Source organism: Anopheles darlingi, chromosome 3, assembly GCF_943734745.1.
Source record: "Anopheles darlingi chromosome 3, idAnoDarlMG_H_01, whole genome shotgun sequence".
Taxonomy (NCBI): Eukaryota; Metazoa; Arthropoda; class Insecta; order Diptera; family Culicidae; genus Anopheles; species Anopheles darlingi.
Window position 1 is genome coordinate 68,108,468 of NC_064875.1, and position 17,500 is coordinate 68,125,967.

The 17,500-nt window shown below is 48.0% G+C and overlaps 4 protein-coding genes across 5 annotated transcripts in view; 1 reads left to right on the forward strand and 3 right to left on the reverse strand.

Moving 5' to 3' along the window:
• The first annotated feature begins 1,122 nt into the window (after positions 1 to 1,122).
• Positions 1,123 to 2,563, forward strand: LOC125955740 (PR domain zinc finger protein 13). Its single transcript, XM_049686882.1, has 2 exons — positions 1,123 to 1,711; positions 1,809 to 2,563. Exons 1-2 carry the CDS (start codon positions 1,123 to 1,125, stop codon positions 2,561 to 2,563), a joined length of 1,344 nt encoding a protein of 447 aa, XP_049542839.1.
• A 41-nt stretch (positions 2,564 to 2,604) lies between these two features.
• LOC125954825 (all trans-polyprenyl-diphosphate synthase PDSS2-like) lies at positions 2,605 to 5,367 on the reverse strand. The gene is made up of 3 exons (XM_049685456.1): positions 5,027 to 5,367; positions 3,681 to 4,429; positions 2,605 to 3,600 (listed from the first exon to the last, which is right to left on the reverse strand). The coding sequence occupies exons 1-3, from the start codon at positions 5,356 to 5,358 to the stop codon at positions 3,329 to 3,331; spliced, it is 1,353 nt and encodes a 450-aa protein (XP_049541413.1). The 5' UTR covers positions 5,359 to 5,367; the 3' UTR covers positions 2,605 to 3,328.
• A 1,194-nt stretch (positions 5,368 to 6,561) lies between these two features.
• Positions 6,562 to 10,098, reverse strand: LOC125954824 (all trans-polyprenyl-diphosphate synthase PDSS2-like). Of its 2 annotated transcripts, XM_049685455.1 has the most exons (5): positions 10,011 to 10,066; positions 9,583 to 9,928; positions 7,425 to 7,751; positions 6,941 to 7,353; positions 6,562 to 6,862 (listed from the first exon to the last, which is right to left on the reverse strand). In XM_049685455.1, the coding sequence occupies exons 2-5, from the start codon at positions 9,924 to 9,926 to the stop codon at positions 6,591 to 6,593; spliced, it is 1,356 nt and encodes a 451-aa protein (XP_049541412.1). In that variant the 5' UTR covers positions 9,927 to 9,928; positions 10,011 to 10,066; the 3' UTR covers positions 6,562 to 6,590. The 2 variants fall into 2 exon arrangements, with proteins under 2 accessions (XP_049541412.1, XP_049541410.1); XM_049685453.1 differs by having other exon boundaries at positions 9,583 to 10,098.
• Positions 10,099 to 11,064: 966 nt separating this feature from the next.
• Positions 11,065 to 17,500, reverse strand: part of LOC125954783 (serine/threonine-protein phosphatase 6 regulatory subunit 3) — a 12,006-nt gene continuing 5,570 nt past the window's right edge. Inside the window, exons 12-14 of the mRNA XM_049685374.1 lie at positions 17,178 to 17,500; positions 16,605 to 17,093; positions 11,065 to 16,537 (exon numbers count right to left, since the gene is read on the reverse strand). The exon at positions 17,178 to 17,500 is cut by the window's right edge and continues 79 nt beyond it. Coding sequence (XP_049541331.1) covers positions 16,156 to 16,537; positions 16,605 to 17,093; positions 17,178 to 17,500 — 1,194 coding nt within the window. The 3' untranslated portion in view covers positions 11,065 to 16,155. The remainder of the gene's footprint in view (positions 16,538 to 16,604; positions 17,094 to 17,177) is intronic.

A 17,500-nucleotide genomic window follows, 5' to 3' on the forward strand; every position in this document is an offset into this window, starting at 1 on the left:
TCGCTACTAGTTACGGTGCAGGGTAAGCCATGCCCCGAAAAAACATAAAGGTTTCTACCATCCTCAACCCTTCCCAGTTTAATGGTTTGATGAACAATTGTACTGGGGCCACCATTGGAAAAGGCAAACAATCGGCATCGACTATGTAGCCGAAGGACTCACCACCACCACGTGTCAGGAGGCTACAGGTTGTATGGCTGGCCCAACCCTCCCCAGTGGCCCAATGTAACGGGAACGAACGACTTGAAAAACATATGATTCTGACGTCCTTGCGTGTCCTCGTCCGAAAGGAGCAACAAGGTTGAGGATAGAATAGGACGAGAGAGAGAGACAGAAAGAGAGAGCGCACCCTTGCTTAATCGAACGCTTAAAGAGCAAAAGCGTGCCACCGAGCTACCGATTAACCGCAGCGAGGGGGATCGGAGCTGAACGCCGGTCCTCTGATTGGTCGTCGGATACTAACCGGAGGGGTTCGGAACGGCACGAGCACGCCGGTGCCAGCGAGGGGTTAGCCTGATCTTTATCAATTCATTTAAAAACTATTATGCGGTGTTGTTGTGCCGGATCCGGATTCTACCACCTACCTCCGTCCCACCCTCCCCCAAAAACCATCTCCACGGCGCAAGTGGTCGTGAGATTTTTAGCACTTGCCGCGCGGTTCGTCCCTCCCTTGCCGGAAAGTAGGGTGACTTTGGCAATGGGTCCGCTCTCCTCCTCCTTTTCGCAACAGGATACAGCATCACCGGTGGTGGTGGTGGTGGTGGTGGGGTGAACCGACGGGCTGGGCTGTTTGATCACCGACATGCACCGCCCGCACCGTGCAGATGAAGGGTGGGCCACCACCCGGGTGGATGGTGTGTATTCCGTCACACTTGCTAATGCGCTCCCGCCAAGAAGCTAGTGTGCCGTGCGAGCGCAACACCTGATGATCCTGGTTCCTGGCTCCGGCCCTGGCAGGCCGGTCGGCCGGCCCCTGCACTACTCTCAGCCATCCCGGTCATATAAAAACATCCTGCACCGCCGGGGTCGACGTTTAGAACGAGTTGGAACGTGGTGGTGGCAGGATCAGGATCCGTACCGTGTTCCGTGTTTTGTGGTGGCAAGCAGAAATCAGTGCAAGTGATGTTCCCGACGACAGCGTTCGCCGGAGCCGGAGGTGGGTCTTCGGCACCGTTCGGTCGCAAGTGCCACTCGGAGATCGATCTTAATCTTAACCTTAGCCCGGTACCCTCACCGGACGCATACGAAGGATACGTTGAGCTGTCGTCCCAATCGGCATCCTCCTCGGGGTTGCCAGTACGCCAGGCTTCACCACCGGTTCCGATCACGGTTTGTGCCGTTGGTTTCCTACCGAACGATTCCGTCTCGAAAGCATACCACTCGGAGGAAGTGTGTCTCCGTGGATCACTATCGACGGCGACGGCTGCGACTGGCAGCTCACGGTTGACGATGATCAGGAAATCCTCCTCAACCGGATTACTCACAGCGAATGAGTCCGTCGGTGGTACGAAAGGTTCCCATTGGATCCGCTCGATCCGCTTAGCCAGTGATGTCCGGAGTTTTAACGCGTTGCTCGAGCTGACCGCGTCGCAACTGTTGCGCATTCGTCTTACGACCGACGTAGCGAACGGGGAGGAACTGAAGCTCTGGTTCTCCGAGGATGTAATCGCTCACATGCAGATACCGTTCCTAACGCCGGTCAACATTCAGCGTAAGTATCTCGATCGATTCTTCTGTGGATCTGCAATTGCAAAAAGCAACAGTTTCTTAAATCTCATTTACGTTTTTTCGATTCCTCCGCCCTGCAGGTCAGAATTGTTACGTGTGCCACCTGTGTCAGCAATCGTACGAGTATCCGAACCCGCTCAAGATCCATCTGGCCACGGTCTGTAACCGTGAACCGGTGGCCCTGCTGTGGCATCGGTTACATCAAGCCCTGGCCACACGCTACGGTAGCCCATTTAGTCCACTGTACGACTTCCAGCCCTGGCGTAACTCGGCCTTTCGGCCTGTCCTCAATCCGCACCTCGTCAAAATGGATCTCGCCGTCTCGTCTCCTACCTCGCACCAGCAACATCGACGACAGCCTCCCGGAACGAGTGCCGATCCGGTTGCGGATGAACCGACCGGTGCGCAACTCGTCACCGCTGCCCATCTCGAAACGATCGTCAGCAATATGGGCTCGTCGAAGCAAGGCCACGTGTGCATTTACTGCGGGAAGCTCTACTCGCGCAAGTACGGTCTCAAGATTCATATACGCACGCATACCGGCTTTAAACCGCTCAAGTGCCAATACTGCTTGCGACCGTTCGGTGATCCGAGCAATCTCAACAAACACATCCGGCTACACCGGCAGCACGATGGGTCACTGTACGAGTGTAATTTGTGCGGGAAGAAATTGGCCCGACGGCGCGATTTACAGCGACATCTACAAGCACGCCACAACAGCAGTGGCCAGGTGATCGATCAGTCTACTACCTCCGAGGAGGATGATGAAGATGTGATGGACGAAGACGATCACAGTGGTGGAGCGAGTGGCCATCGGGGTGCTGGAAGACGTTGAAGTTGGAGAGCCAGATACACGAAAGGGTTTTCTTTTTGTTAAGTTTTACTTGATACAACAACGCCATTTAAATAGTTTTATTATAAACGGATCAGTAATGTATATTACGAGAACGAGCCGTATAAAAGGGATGGAAAAAAGGGAGGAAAATGAAATATATAACGATAACGATAACAGAACAGAAAAGTGACCACAAACACCCCCTTAATGCCATAATGATGTGTCCTGCAGTAGCGTTACACACACGTACTAGTAGTCCTTACACCGTAAAACATAACAAACATAACGGAGGCAAAAGCCGCGGATCCTTGGCGCAGCCGTAGTTGGAAGAACAAACTACTGTCACCGTGCTGAATAGTTTGGCCTTCTGTATGTGTTTATCTAACAATTGCATTCTTGCTAACATCATTTTGCTACTTTCCCTACACTGTACAACAACTGACTAATACTAACTCTAACCACAGCGGTTAAACCGGAGGTTTGCACCGACATGCCGCTGCTGTATGAGCGTTCGAGACCTCTAGCTTGCTTCTAGCTTCTTGCCTTCTGGCTGACCTTTCACACTCTGGACGGAATGGTACGTTTTAATTTACAAATTTGATGATTTGCCGCTCATCTTACTGGGTCAATTGTGCCGCTAAACCATTTAGTTCTTTTCTGGGCTGGGTGTCCCCTATCGGTGAAAAGAGCTTGGAGCGAAAGGTTGTGTTTCGTTTGCTGTCATGTTACGACCCCGGACCACCCGGTAGTCCTGTCCTGCCTTCGCTAGATGTCCTGCATGGCGATGATGATGTTCTGGAGCGCGGTGCGGGCATCCGATGGTGGTAGCTCATTCAGCACGTTCATCGCCGCCTGGCTGTGCTTTCGCTGTAAGGCACGTGTTCGCTCGAGACCCGGTCCCTTCAGAACGGCCGCGTGAACTGCGGCGTAATTGACATTCTCTATCGATTCGAGCCCTTTCTCGATCTCGGCGTACAGTGAGGGATCATGTTCGAGGTGGAAGAGCACCGGTGCCGATACCAAGCTAAAGCGTCCACCTGGAAGATAGGGAAAGAAAAGATGGTAATGTAATTCAGTTATTGGTCCCTCAATTCCATTGATTCATCGATTCGCCTACCTGAAGGCAACTGATCGCTACTGAATGGTTCCAGATCAATGCAAGCCTGCCACGCCAGGGATAGATGCTTCCCAAACATGTAACCTCGCCGCTGTAGGGCTTCCGGTTGGCCAGCCAACATCATCGCCCCTTGACAGCTTTTCCCTAGCAGAGTGCCCGCACCGAGAATGTGCCTCAGAGCCCACTCCTTCTCCGGATCACCCATCACACCGGCCAAACTAAGCGGTTGAGTGTTGTCCACCAGATCGCCAAAGCTTAGGTCCACCTCACCATCTGCGCTTACTTCCGCACTCTCGCCAGTAGTCCTTGCAAGTGGTTTCGATGGAAGAGGATTGTTTTGCAGATCGCGCACCCCTACAAAGTTCGATTCGGCCAGATCCCGGACGGCCGAAGAAATCAGTTCTATTAGGGCCTGATTCCGCAAACCGGCCAGTTGCAAGCAGGCGTTTCCCAGTAGATAGTCACCGCTCAACAGCGCGATCTTATTTCCGAAGATGGTGTCACTATCACTGCCGAGCTCGTTGCCAGCATCCGCGAGCGGTTGCAGGTTGACCATACCCTGGTGCACGAGTTGCGCCGTACGGATCATCTCCGTAATCTCTGCTAGACCGCGCTGCGACTGTAACACTCCGGCACTTTTATCCTGCTCCAGATCGGGTACTGTCGGTGCGTGACCGACGGCTTTCGAGATGAGTAACACAATCAGTCCCCAGGTTTGCATATTGTTCTTGCCATTGTAGATAAGAATTCTAGAAAATGGAGCAAACATGAGTGATCAGACAAAAAGGAGCTATTTAAGAGCAAAAAATAAATGCAGTAACAAGACCGTGTAACACAAAACCTATAAATTGATGGAACTGAGCCTCTGTAGACTTAAACAATAATTTCCAATTGAATTTATCTATCTTAGGTAAATTATAGTTATTCTGTCGACTATAAGGAAGTGTTTTCCTCAGAATACACTGAAAATTGAAAAAAGAAATGTAGAAATAACAATTCTTTTAAAGCTGCTTCTAAAACCTTCTATCTAATACCCTATCTAACATAATAATTTCGAAGCCAAACAAATCGAACCATTGGAAAGCGATGGGCTCTCTAATGACGTCAAACGATGGTCATTAACATTGGAATCTGCGGTGAAAAGGCGTCACCGTGTGCGATCGCAAAGCATAAGATCGGGATATCACATTAATATCGATTTTCGTCATTCCTTCTCGATTCCATCAAAACCGGTTTTAGCGATGAATCTTCACTATCCCACCCAGGTTTAGTTCTTCGCAGTATCTTCACCTTGGCGGGTACTTGTAAAAGGTGCGGCCATTCAGCCGATCCGTTGCATTACTTACTTGGCCGTCCGGAGCAGCGGATGGTTACTGCCCACTAACTTGCGCAAATGTAACGCCACGTTAGCGATCTCATCACTCAACAGCCACCGCAGGCTGAGGAAGGAGGTAGGATAACCGACGATCTTCTCCGCCTCACTCACCGCCCGGTTCCAGTCTTGCTTTGGCACAGGTTTAGGGGCTAGTTTGTCGTGGCACCAGCGTGTCGTCGCGAACGTACACCGTTGCCCATCCAATACCTCCAACGATCGTCCACAGCCGATCACTTTCACTCCACTCTTCTGTAGCTGCATCCGCAACCGTGCCTGAAGTCCATAAATTCGGCTGAGCGACATTCTGCTTTCGGGGGTACTTCTCCAGAGATTCTGCACGGATTATCGTTAAACCACGTTCCACTACGCGTAATCTAATCACGCACGATCGTCTATTCCCGGAATTGCTCTCTTCGCCAAAGCACTTTCAAAACTTTCCACAATCCTCGGGCGTGAAAGTGGCACAAACGTTGGATGCGAATGTCGTTTGGTCTGGTGGTTGCGGTGGTCGGCACTGACTACTCTCCGCGATCGCACATCATGCTCTGATCACTGATCACGGTACTCGACTAATGCTGGGCTCGTGATCATCATCATCGCGCTGCTGGCTAGCTATCAGTCAGGTAGGAGGAGGGGAGTATCTTCAGCCTTTCTTCTCTCACGGCTCTCTGCGCATCCGAGCGTGTCCACGGCCCAGCAGGGGGCAGCAAACTTTATCAGGAACCACCTTGCTCCACAGCAGCAGCAGAAGGGGTCACATAGAGCACATTGCACTCGAGAATTTGCATAAACGTTTACACGACCAGAGCAGCATCATCTCTATCCGTGGGGTCATAATTCCGAACACGCGGGCACAACACAAATCGCACGAACGAACTTCACAATTGTATGGTCGGAGTGGCAAGAACCGAGCTCGTATTTATACCCTCAGCCGTGTCCGTAATCGGTCCATGCAGGAAACAGGTTTTAGAAGAAATTCCCCAAACACTTTTTGGCGATTTCTTCCTGCTGCTGATGATGTAAGTGCCGGTCGGTACTCGTCGGAACGGCGGGAATTCGGTGGCCGGAGCGTGCTTCTTCTGGAGCGAGGATTTACTCTCGTACGGCTATTGAATTCAGCTTCCTGGTGGGTCTTGAATTAGCACTTATCGCCGGGTATTCTTATCACGAAAAAGTTCAAAAAAGTTAAATTTCTGCAGCGATTTTTGCACTCAAAAAAACGGCTCGACGGTTCCAGGGTAGTAGCCACAGATTGCGATTTGTTTGTTTACATCATTTTGACTACAACCCTGGCCGGGTTCGTCCACACAGGCCGCAACAGTAACTGCAACAGGGGAAAAAATCATGAACGTTGAATCGGAAACACGTGCTGGCGGCCACTTACCGGAGTTTGGTTAATAATGGACGGAAACTGATGATAGCGGGATTCTACTCAATAGACGGGCTCAACTTTGGGATCAATCATCCTTAATTTCTACGGCTTACGTTGTATGTACATTTTTGTGAGCAATTCTGGCGCCTTTCAGGCCCCTTCCTCACAGTTCCTGCATGGCCAGGATAATGTTTTGTAGGGCGGTCCGCGCATCCGTGGCGGGCAGCTCCGTTAGGACCTGCATCGCCGCTAGGCTGTGCTTGCGCTGAAGAATCTTGGTCTTCTCGAGCCCCGGACCATTCAACACTGCCTCGTGCACTTTGGTGTAATCGATGTTATCCACCGAACGGCGACCCTTCTCGATCTCATCGTACAGTGTGTTGTCGTGCTCGAGATGAAACAGTACTGGGGCCGATATCAGGCTAAGCTGAGCACCTGGGCATCGAACGAGAACAATTTAGATTTGGAATGCCTTCATCTATTCGCAGGGAGTCTAGTTTGGTTCGTACTTACCTGGTGGAAGTTTCGGTAGTAAGAACGGTTGCAAATCGATACACGCTTGCCATGCCAGCGAGAGGTGCTTGCCGAAGAGATATCCCTGCTTCTGCAGCGCCTCCGGGTGACCACCGAGCATCATCGCACCCTGGCAGCTCTTACCAAGCAGAGTACCACCACCGAGCACGTGCCTCAGAGACCACTCCTTCTCTGGGTTACCAATAGCGCCGTCAATCTTCAGCGGTTCCGTATTGTTCTCCAGATCACCGAATCCCAAATCGTCTAAGCTGTTCACGTCCGTGGCCAAATCTTTGGACCCTGGGGACGGCTTCGTCGGCAACGGGTTGTTCTGTTCATCTCGCTCACCGATGAAGTTCGATTCGGCCAAATCGCGGAACGCCGATGAGATGAGCATGTTCAGATCCTGGTTTCTGTTGACAAGCATTAGAAATTCCTCCAATTAATTTCTGTACACCGGTATGACCCTAGATATCTCACTTACCTTAACGTAGCAACCTGCTGGCAAGCGTTGGCCAGTAGATAATCGCCACCGAGAAGAGCGATTTTGTTGCCAAAGATCATGTCACTATCACCGCTCAGATCGTTACCAGCATTGTCGAACGACTGCAAGTTCAGCATTCCCTGGTGGACTAAATGCGAGGTGCGGATCATCTCGGTGACCTCGGCCAACGCACGCTGCGAATGCAGCACACCGGCACTCTTGTCTTGTTCCATATCCGGGATGGCCATCGTGTGGCCGGCCGCTTTCGATACCAGCAACACTATCAGTCCCCATGCCTGCTGGTTTTTGTCGTTGTAGATCAGCGTTCTGTTCGGAAGAGATCGAAAACCACAATTAAAGACTACGTGTGAAGGGGAAAGCTCCATTCCACGGACCGCACTGAAGATCCATCCGCATAATGATGCCATCATCTTGGATAATCGCTGCATAGTTTTACCGTCCAGCAGCAGAAAGCGAAACCTTCGTTGGCGAATAGGTTGGTGTTAAAAGCGGCTCTACCATGAAGAGGCAAAAGTTGTGTGTATGTGTTGCACATGTTACACAAACTGGTCATGGTCAGCAGATCATGATCAGACAATTCGGAAGACCGTCGAGCTCGCTAGCATGGGGCGTTTAACGATGGTCTGCTGGTGTTACTACTGCTTTGTGTCACAAGACCTGATCATTTTTGCTCAAAACAACTCCTCCCCGCGCTAGGTGGCTGTTGCCCCCTGCCGCTTCGCTATGGCGCCGTTTGTCCTTGCCGCGATTTTCAAAGCTTGGACCGCAACATTTCGTATGCGCCTCGTCAAGCAGGGACCAGCTTTGACCGCATGAGCTCGAGAGTATCTTCATTACAGTATCCCCACCGTGAGCCGCAGGCAAGTGAAACGTGGTAGGCATTCATCACGCTTCCGGATGCATGTCGCGGCACCTCGGCCCCATATGGACGATGCAGGCATGCGGATCACGGTTGTAGGTAATTGCTTACGGCATACCAGAAACGACGACGACGACGACGATGGTCTGTTCGTTGTTTTGTGCAGAAACTATCGATCGCCTGAAGCGGAAAAAAAACCGCAAACTACATACTTTTCGTAATGCGCAGTAGTGATTGAGTGATGAAGCGTAGGAAAGCTTCCCATCCCAACCGGTTGATTACCATGTGGCTAGCGGGGGTCTGTTACCCTTGAACCTTTTTCCTTTTTTGTAGTAACACTCATTAAGCTGCAGAGGGCATTAACACGTTATTAAGTGCTGCTTCTTACACAAAGGAGAGCCCTTGGGACTAATGATCGGCCATTAATTTCATGCTAAGGATCATCACTGTGTAGCAATGCGATCCCGGAATAGCGCCATGCGATGGATCACGTCATCATAACTCTCCAGAAAAGGGGAGCTTGAGGACGAAATAAGATCGGCCATGCGTTCATCACGAAAGAGAAAGAGATCTGTGGTGGAAATGTCACATAACTCCTTGGAAAAACCTGTACAGAGCTGGGTATAAGATGAAACAAGAGGAATTATGCAAACCCTCATGGTAGGTTGCCCAAAAATGCACCAACACCACCACCACCACCACGATTCATCATGTTTTGCCCGGATGGACCAACATTTTAGTCAAACGAAACAGGTTTCTGGCGTTGAAATTTGGTCGCGCCTCTCCAAAGACACTGTTAGCCAATTTCGTATTCACGAAATGATACGAGCCGACGCGTTTTCTCTTGACTTTGAATGAAAGCGACAATCTTGTGTGCCAGAGGCCACGCTTTTTCGTAGTGCACGGACCGGTTTCGAAGTTGTTTTCTTGAGGTTGCAGTGCGTAGGCCACTTTACGCTCAGGCACAGCATCGCTGAAGCTGGAGAACTATTGTTCCACCAAAGGCCACGGTCTCATCACCTCCGGTCGGTCATCGGGATCTCTGAATCGCTCTCTCTCATTCTCTCTTTCTCTCTCCCGCCTTTCTCTTATTTGTTTCTTCAGTTTTCGATGAGTCTGATGACTGGCGCGAAAGCACTTTGCTGCTGGGGAGACCCCCAAATACCATTCCCAACCACAACGCTTAAGCTGGTGACCCCAAAATCGTGATTTGAGATTGCTGCGACAACGATTGGGACGCTGCTGCTGATCGAATGCCCTACTGTTCTCGGTTCTTACTTAGCCGTTTTCAGCAATGGATGGTTACTGCCGACGAGTTTCCGTAGATGAAGCGCCACGTTTGCGATTTCGTCGCTCAGCAGCCAGCGCAGACTCAGGAACGAGGTCGGATAGCCGACGATCTTCTCGGCCTCGCTGACGGCCCGATTCCAATCGTGTTTCTGCACACTCTTAGTAGCCAGCTTCTCCTGCCACATCGAGGGACTCGTTCCCAAGCTACGTCGATCCGATAGCGATCCATGTGTCGTAGTCACGGCCGCTAACCGGAACAAACCCGATTGTGAACGTGGTTCAAAGGGGCGCAAATGGCCACCAAGAAGGCGTATCACTTTACTTAACGCCATCACTGAGGGAACAGGTCAAACAGAAGCAACGCAATTGATATCACTGTGAAAGAGGGTGGCCAACAGGATTCACGGCGAACACACCAAGGCGACGACGAGGAGGAACCACTTTCTACCAGTCACCGAAGCGTAAGCCCGCGCTTACCACGAACGCACGGAAGCGACCGTTTGATTCAAACACCTGCACAGTACTGGCCGTCCAGTCGTCGACCATGATCAGCGCCAGGCACGAACACGCGGCCGGCCATTAGCCCAAAACCTGCTTTCTGGCTCTCGCGCGTCGTGCAGCACACGCCAGATCAGGTCAGACACGGCTTCACTACGAAGTAGTGGAGTGGGAGTTCGGCCTGTTCGGTCTGGGCGTTCCATGGTGGAGCATGTACGAGAAGAGGATATTAATTCGGGGCCCCTGGTGTCAGTCTGTCTCGGTCTAGGCTAACGGCATTTCATGAAACGTTTGGCATCGTGCGGTGCGTGGTGCGCTCCTGCTCTCCATTTGAATTCCGCGGCAGCAACACTAACCTCCATCAACTGACCGGAATGGGCCGCACGATATGCTGGTGCTGGTGCTGGTAGGTCGAACGACTTCCGGCCATCACTGCGCGGCGACGCACGATGCTTTCACAACTGGGGATTGCTATGAATGCGCAGATTTCTTATCGATACCAGGGCGCATTTGGGGTCTAGCAACCCTGGAGGAAGCGCTGCTTATCGAATTCGTCTTATCGTGAGCCTAATCGTCAGCAAAGGGGGCTTTGTAGATATGACTGGTTGTGGTATATTGATCTTCTTCTTTTTGCCATTGAACAAGCTAGACGCTGATGTCCCAACTGATTTAGGGAAGATCAACTGTTTGCTCAAGTCTGCCTTCCAAGGTTACTGCTGCTGATGATCTCACTTTCAAAATACTCGCCCCGCAGTGCGCACACAGTGCCATCCATTATGAGAGAAACTAGCAAAACCGAAACGAAGGCTCCCTTCTTCATGTTTCTGAAATGAGACAGAGTAATCTGGTCATGAAATTACATTTTTAAGAACAGTCCCATAGTCCTTCTGTAAAATCAAGTCACCGTTGGACGGGCTGAAGAGCCATTCAAGCTCGTCGCTCGACGTGTTCGGACTAAATAGGCACTGGGTGTCCATTGATACAATTCAATTTACGGTTTTATTTGCATCGTTACAAAATAGATCAAAAATAGGAAAGAACAAGAGTTAAAGTAAGAAACCAAACAGTTCCAACCGCGAACTCGCATCGCCCTTCGAAAACGCAAACTTCAACAAGAGTCATACTTCATAGTCACAGTCATATGATCCGTCCTAACTCGTCAACCTAGTAGGATCGTCCATTTTTTTCGTTTAGCAGGCACCGAATCGTTTCATGAGCAACATTGCGATCGCGAGAATTTATGTGCAGATGAGCGGAGTTATGTGAGTGGGGAGGGAAGAGCGGACGGGGAAGGAGCGTGAGTGCAAATATTTTGTAACAAAGGAAGCTGGTTCTTAACTTAATTGTTTCCTTTCCATTACCCAGATGCGTTATCTACTTTTGCTACTGGATCATTATTACCTTCTGCGTTGTGGAGTGCCTGACTTGAGTGTAAAACGGTGTTGGTTCACTTTTGTGGTTACTATTTCTGGTTATCCTTTTTTCTCTCTGCGTCTTTCCCTCTCACTTACGTGGTAAGGGGTAGGTAGAGGTGTGATAAGGATCGTTTAGTTAATTCCTACTTAATTCTGTTCACAGTTTTTCTCCTTCGTTTACTGGATTAAGATATTTATATGTATAGATATATCGCCACTCACCCTTCCTGCTTTGTGGTAAGCTTTCATGTTTTTTTCCTTATTTTTCCGTATTTTTCTTACTGTTTTACTATGTACGTTCATTGTTCAGATTGCAAATATTGCTTCTCTTCGGTTGCTATTACTTTGCGTTTTTTTTTTATCATTTTCACAATGTGCACTCTACCAAACAGCAGAGAAATGAGTGTGTACATATCAATAGCATACTGTCGTACAAGCTGCATGCTATTACCGGTAATTGTGCTGACAAATATTTGATGCGCTCATCGAAACCAAAGGGTTTACTACTTGTCTCATGACCCAACGTTTCTGGGGCGTCCATTTTCTGCGAGTTTTGAATACTTTGTCCAAGACCGTGGGCGAAAAATTCAAACATTGCAATGAACACAATATTAAACCTTTTTTTTACCTATCCATTCGCTAACTTTCTTTCGTCACCATTTTCTCACTCTTGCTATCATCCCTCTCCGTCAATCTCATCGCTGTCGCGCCCTGTACCATGAGACTAACCTGGGGAATCGCTCGCTCGATAAGTTCTTCGTTTGGTTTAAGGCTGATTTAGCACGATTTTGACCGTGTTTCGTCGTCTTTTAAAAAGCTCCCATTTTGCGTTTTCTCTTGCATTCAGTTCGGCTGGCGCCGTCATGATAATTCCGTTCAGTGTAACCACTTGAGCAATACAGTAACTAAAGGATCGCCATCGTGCCCATCCACAGGAGGAGGTGGGTTGTAAAATCGATTTAAAAAAATCTAAAATATCGCTACCTCTCCCTCTAAGAAACAAACGGAAAGCACAGTGCGTCGTCACGACTCTATACGATTGTTTTATGCATTAAATGTGCGGCGGCACTAGCGTCAGTCAGAACAGTCTCTCGGTGTGTTTTATGGGTGTCATTTGTGAAAAAAGAAAACAATTAATCTAATCCCTCCTCCTGATTTCTCCATAACTTTGGCTCTATCTTGTGCCCAGCAATAAGTTGTCTCCTTTTGATGAAGTAACTAACAAAGTTGATAAAAAAAAAACTCTCAAAACAGAACGATCAAAATACGGTTACGGTTAGCCAGGGGCTACCAGACGGTTCCATTTAAAGCAACTAGTCTAGTCTTGTGTACTTTTGTTGTTGGCATCGTTGTTGTGTTCATGTTTCTTCTAGGTGAATGTGTAAGTGAAGATATTATGCTATCCTAAATCATCGCTTGCATAGCCGCGGGACCACCTCTTGGATCCTGTACGGCACGCACAACAAATATAGAATGTAAAGTGAGTGTTAAGAATGTACAGAGTTGCCATTTTGGATATTGCTGCAGTAAGTGGCGTGTGAATGCACACACGATTCGCGTGTATTTTTGTACATTTGCGTCGAGAATGTTTCTCCAGTGTCTTGTGTGTGTGTGTTTTTTCGTCTCCTGATGAGCCTTTAAACATCATTGCACAACAACTAGGCATCGCTAGTGCTGCCATTCTGAAGTGTGATGCAAAATGCAGACACATACAGGAATGGGTGTAGCGTGTGTGTGGTAGGATTCGATAATACCTTAGCTAAATAGTATGTACGTCGTCGAACCGCAAGATTGAAGGAACGGGATATCCTGACGGACAGACAGACAGACAGACAGACAGACGACAGATAGACAGACACACATTCGAACACACACGCGCACACGGCACACACAAGCAACATTAATTGAAGGAATCTAGCTTTAGCTGGTTGTAGCTCTTATCACTGCGAGGCAGATGAAACACACTTTTCACCACTTGCTGTCTCAGCAATATGTAAGCTACGAAGGGACGCCTGAACTCGCCTTATTCAGTGGTCCAACAGAGACAAGCGCATAAAATGAATTTCCTCCGGAAGACCCATTAGTGTTTGCTTTTTCCTCCTTTCAGCGTTCGCGTCAATGTAAATATCATTAGTCCATATTAGGTATGCGGGTGTACATAGGAGTTTGTCCCTTGATCCTTTCCTTTTCCCTACATCTCACAGACAGAGGCCAAGTGTGTTTATGGTTTAGTCATATGTATGTATATATATACCTATACCATATGTTATTACATACACTGTACTTCTATTACCTTTTTACAATGCACCAATTGTCGTCGTTTCTAGAATATTTTTTATTCCTAATTCATTAGTAGCTACCATTTTCACGATCAGGGCACTTGGTTGAAAAACAAAGGGCTTTAGGAGTACGAAAACGATTAACAGATTGTGTCTTTTGACAATGCAAAACAACGGCTGGATGTGTTTGTGTTTGAGCATTATTTGATATTACTGGAGAGGAATCCATCGTTGAATTCCGCTGTCCTCCAAAAACCATTCATCGCTACATTTTCTCGTATGGAAACATAACTCACATCCGTTGCAGTGGAATCGTGCGAAAACCGCGACCTTACTCAATTGACCGTTGAATTCCTTCTCACGTATCCCTAAGCGCATCTTCATTATCCTTTGCTAAAAGGGAAGCAACCGATGAGCAACTTGGTAACGTCAAGCCGAGCACAGTAGTGATTCGTTTTTATCTTAAACAACAGAAAAGAAGACACTTCGTTTTCATGTAACATGCGACTCATTTTCCCTTTACATAACGAAACACAACTGGACGAATTATTACCACACATGCGGTCTGCCAAATCTGACTCGAAACATACAACTTGATCATTCGCCACCACCGGAGTTCAGACTTTTTTACCTTGAACTAAAGGTAAAGTACCTATACGTTTGGTTTTCCTTTTTGATTTGGTAATTTTATATTCTCTTTCTTCCTTTGCCTACCATTTTGGTTTCACGAAAAGATAGGGTGCATCTCTCCCCTTCGCTCTTAAAAGGCTGTGTGCGATAATAAGGGCAGCAATTAATGTAAAAATGAACAAGGCGGCCATCGATAACGGGAGAGAAGTTAGAAGAAGAGAACTTATTGTCGCTAATGATGTTCAATTTCGATATAGACGCAGACTTTAGTCTCTTTTTATAACAAAACAAGCCCGCGCTCGACACGCATCGAACAGATACTCAAAGGATTTTTAGAAACACTTGCGAAACACACGATCAACACTTGCTTGTGTAGTTATTTGTTTCATTGCCGATAATCGCGTTAAAGCATGTGCTCCGTATGTTGAAAGCAGTTTGAAAAAGGATAGAAAAATAAGTAAAATCGCCGAAGCTACTCTGAATACCGGCACCAAACTGCTCTATGAAACATAGGCACGACTTATATCGCGCGATTGGCATATAAATATACGTATGGTTGGATTTTCTATTTTCGTCTAGCTCTAATTGATTTCAAATTTATAATTAATCATTCCTCAGCAACTACTGCATTTTTTGATATGACATCAATAAGTTTAGTATTTTGGTATGCCTTAATACGCCGTTCAATCTCCCGGCTGCCGACAGCAACTCGAGAGGATAAATCTATGTTCCGTTTTGATATTCTCATCGCTTGATGAAAGAGCGTTAGTGGCGCAATTGGTGCTGCGGTCAGATTATCCTGTTCCTCCCATCTCCTATCGCACAATAATGGAACGCAAAATACAAAGAATAAGAAAATGTCGAAGCATCTCTTCCTCTACAATGGGTTTCACAGCACAGATTTGATTTGAATCACCATCCAGAAGCGTCCCTCTCGCTTGTGTCGACTATCCGAAAGCATTAAGTTGCTCATTAGGGGTGGGTTCAGTTGGTAGTGAGCATAAAGAATGCGTTAGTAATACTCTTCTTGATACGCACTACTTATACGGTGCCGTAATGGTGCCTTTTTGTAGAAGAATTACTGTGTCTCATGTCGTTCCAGTTTCAACAGACAATTTTGAAGACTACCAGCAGGGATGGCAATAAATATGGCAAGTATTTGGGCAAAAAAAAATGAAAGAAAGGATCTAACTGCAGATACGCAGCGATCGAATTATGAAACTGTAATTGTGTTGCTACAAACCAAGTCTTCTCGGTTGTAGCTTCAATGACAGTACCGATAATCAAAACAATGCAACCAATGCATAGTTCATGTGCAGTTACCAGTGCCATACTTCCGAATTCATTTAGCACTATTACACATACGACGATTCGATGTAAAACAAATCTGGCATTTCATTACTCACATCAGCGTAAAGAGAAAGGCTTATATAGCGAATCTGAATTCCGTACTCCACCACGCAGTGCTGCACAAACGTAAGAGAACGATGCGTACAAACATGCTATGGCGTTGGGGCTGATCGCCCCAGCTACTCTACAACGACAGTAGCCGCTGTTGGCACTGATGTCTCTACTTGTTGGCCGTGTCGTCGCCGTTGCCTTCGACGACGTCGATTGCGTTGCTGCTTTGGTCGAGATTCGTCCGCTACCATTGATATTCGCCTTGGTGAGGATGGTGGGCAGGGAGTCTGATACGATGGAGACCGGACCGGATGGCAACGTCCGTCGTTAGGACACCCTCAATTATCCGTTGGACCACTTGAATTGGAATCGGCAACGGAACTGCAACTTTCTGATGCAGCAGTAGCTGAAGCTGCAGTCTCTGAATCTACTGCTAGTCCCTGCTCGACAAGGTCATCTTCTTTGGCGAGTTTACTTTCCGTTTGCTTATCATCTGCTTCCGAGCAGATGGTATTCGGCTCAGCAGGTTTAGTATCATCATTTTTTGTGGATGCGGTATTATTACCCGTTGACGAATTGTCATTTTCCGGTTTCGGGGTTGCGATGTCCAACTGCTCAGACGATTTTTCATCGGATGAAGTTACCGAAGAAGTGGTCGATTGAATGCTATTTGAGGTGGTTTCAGTTTCTGTTCGCACCACAACATCATCTGCTGCAGGGCTGCAAGATATTGAATTTAACAAAATTTAATACTTTGTTTCGTAGAGAAAGGTTAGTCAAAACATACCTTTGAGACATTTTATCATTTGCATCGACGGAAACAGCTACCTTTGTAGAGGTAGCCTCATCAAAATCCGGCACTTTTGTTACATCGATTGCGCTGACACTAGCATTGTTGGAGGGATGTGTAGTTGAAGAGAATATATCCGCATTTTCGAAATCAAATTCCGTTGGCCCGTTGGAAGAGGAAGATGGTCCGATAGGTGTCGTAACGGGGGCGAAAATAGCGTCAAACGGGGAACCAGTAGTTACTGCATCAAAACCACCGGATCCCAGAACCGCATCGAAATCGGCGAAATTATCATTCATGCCGGATGTTCCGATAGCGTTTGAAGTAGATGCGGAATTCGGGGTGGCTTCATTGACAGCTTGAAGAAATTGCAATATATTATGGTCCATCGGCCCGGTCAATGGCACATCGCTAGCATCGGCCTCGTTTTCTTCGAGACCCGCAGAAACGAGCGTTGATCTGTAGTCAAGTCCGACGGTATGTCCCCTGAGGAAGAATAAGACGCACAAGATCCGTAAATACTCCCGGAGATGGTCAGAATTTCCTTCCACCTTTGCGTGGTTTACTCACAGTAGAGTGTCTCCTACTAGCGAATCGTTGTCAATGGAGTTGGCGTCTGTTGCCATATCGGCAGATTGTAGCGGTGCGAAGGGATCATTTGTGTCCTCTTCATCATCGTTGATACTCGACTTATCCTGAAATATGTTACCTCCTACGTTGCCGAATGGATCGTCATCATCATTCTCACCGACGTCGCCAAGCCCGAGATCAGAAAGTTCGCCCAAGGACCCACCTTCCCCCGTGCCGAATGCTTCGTCAGCATCACCCGATCCAAAGTAGGCCCAAGTATTGGTTGGATCGGTATCGTCCATTGGCAATTTGAAGTCAATGAA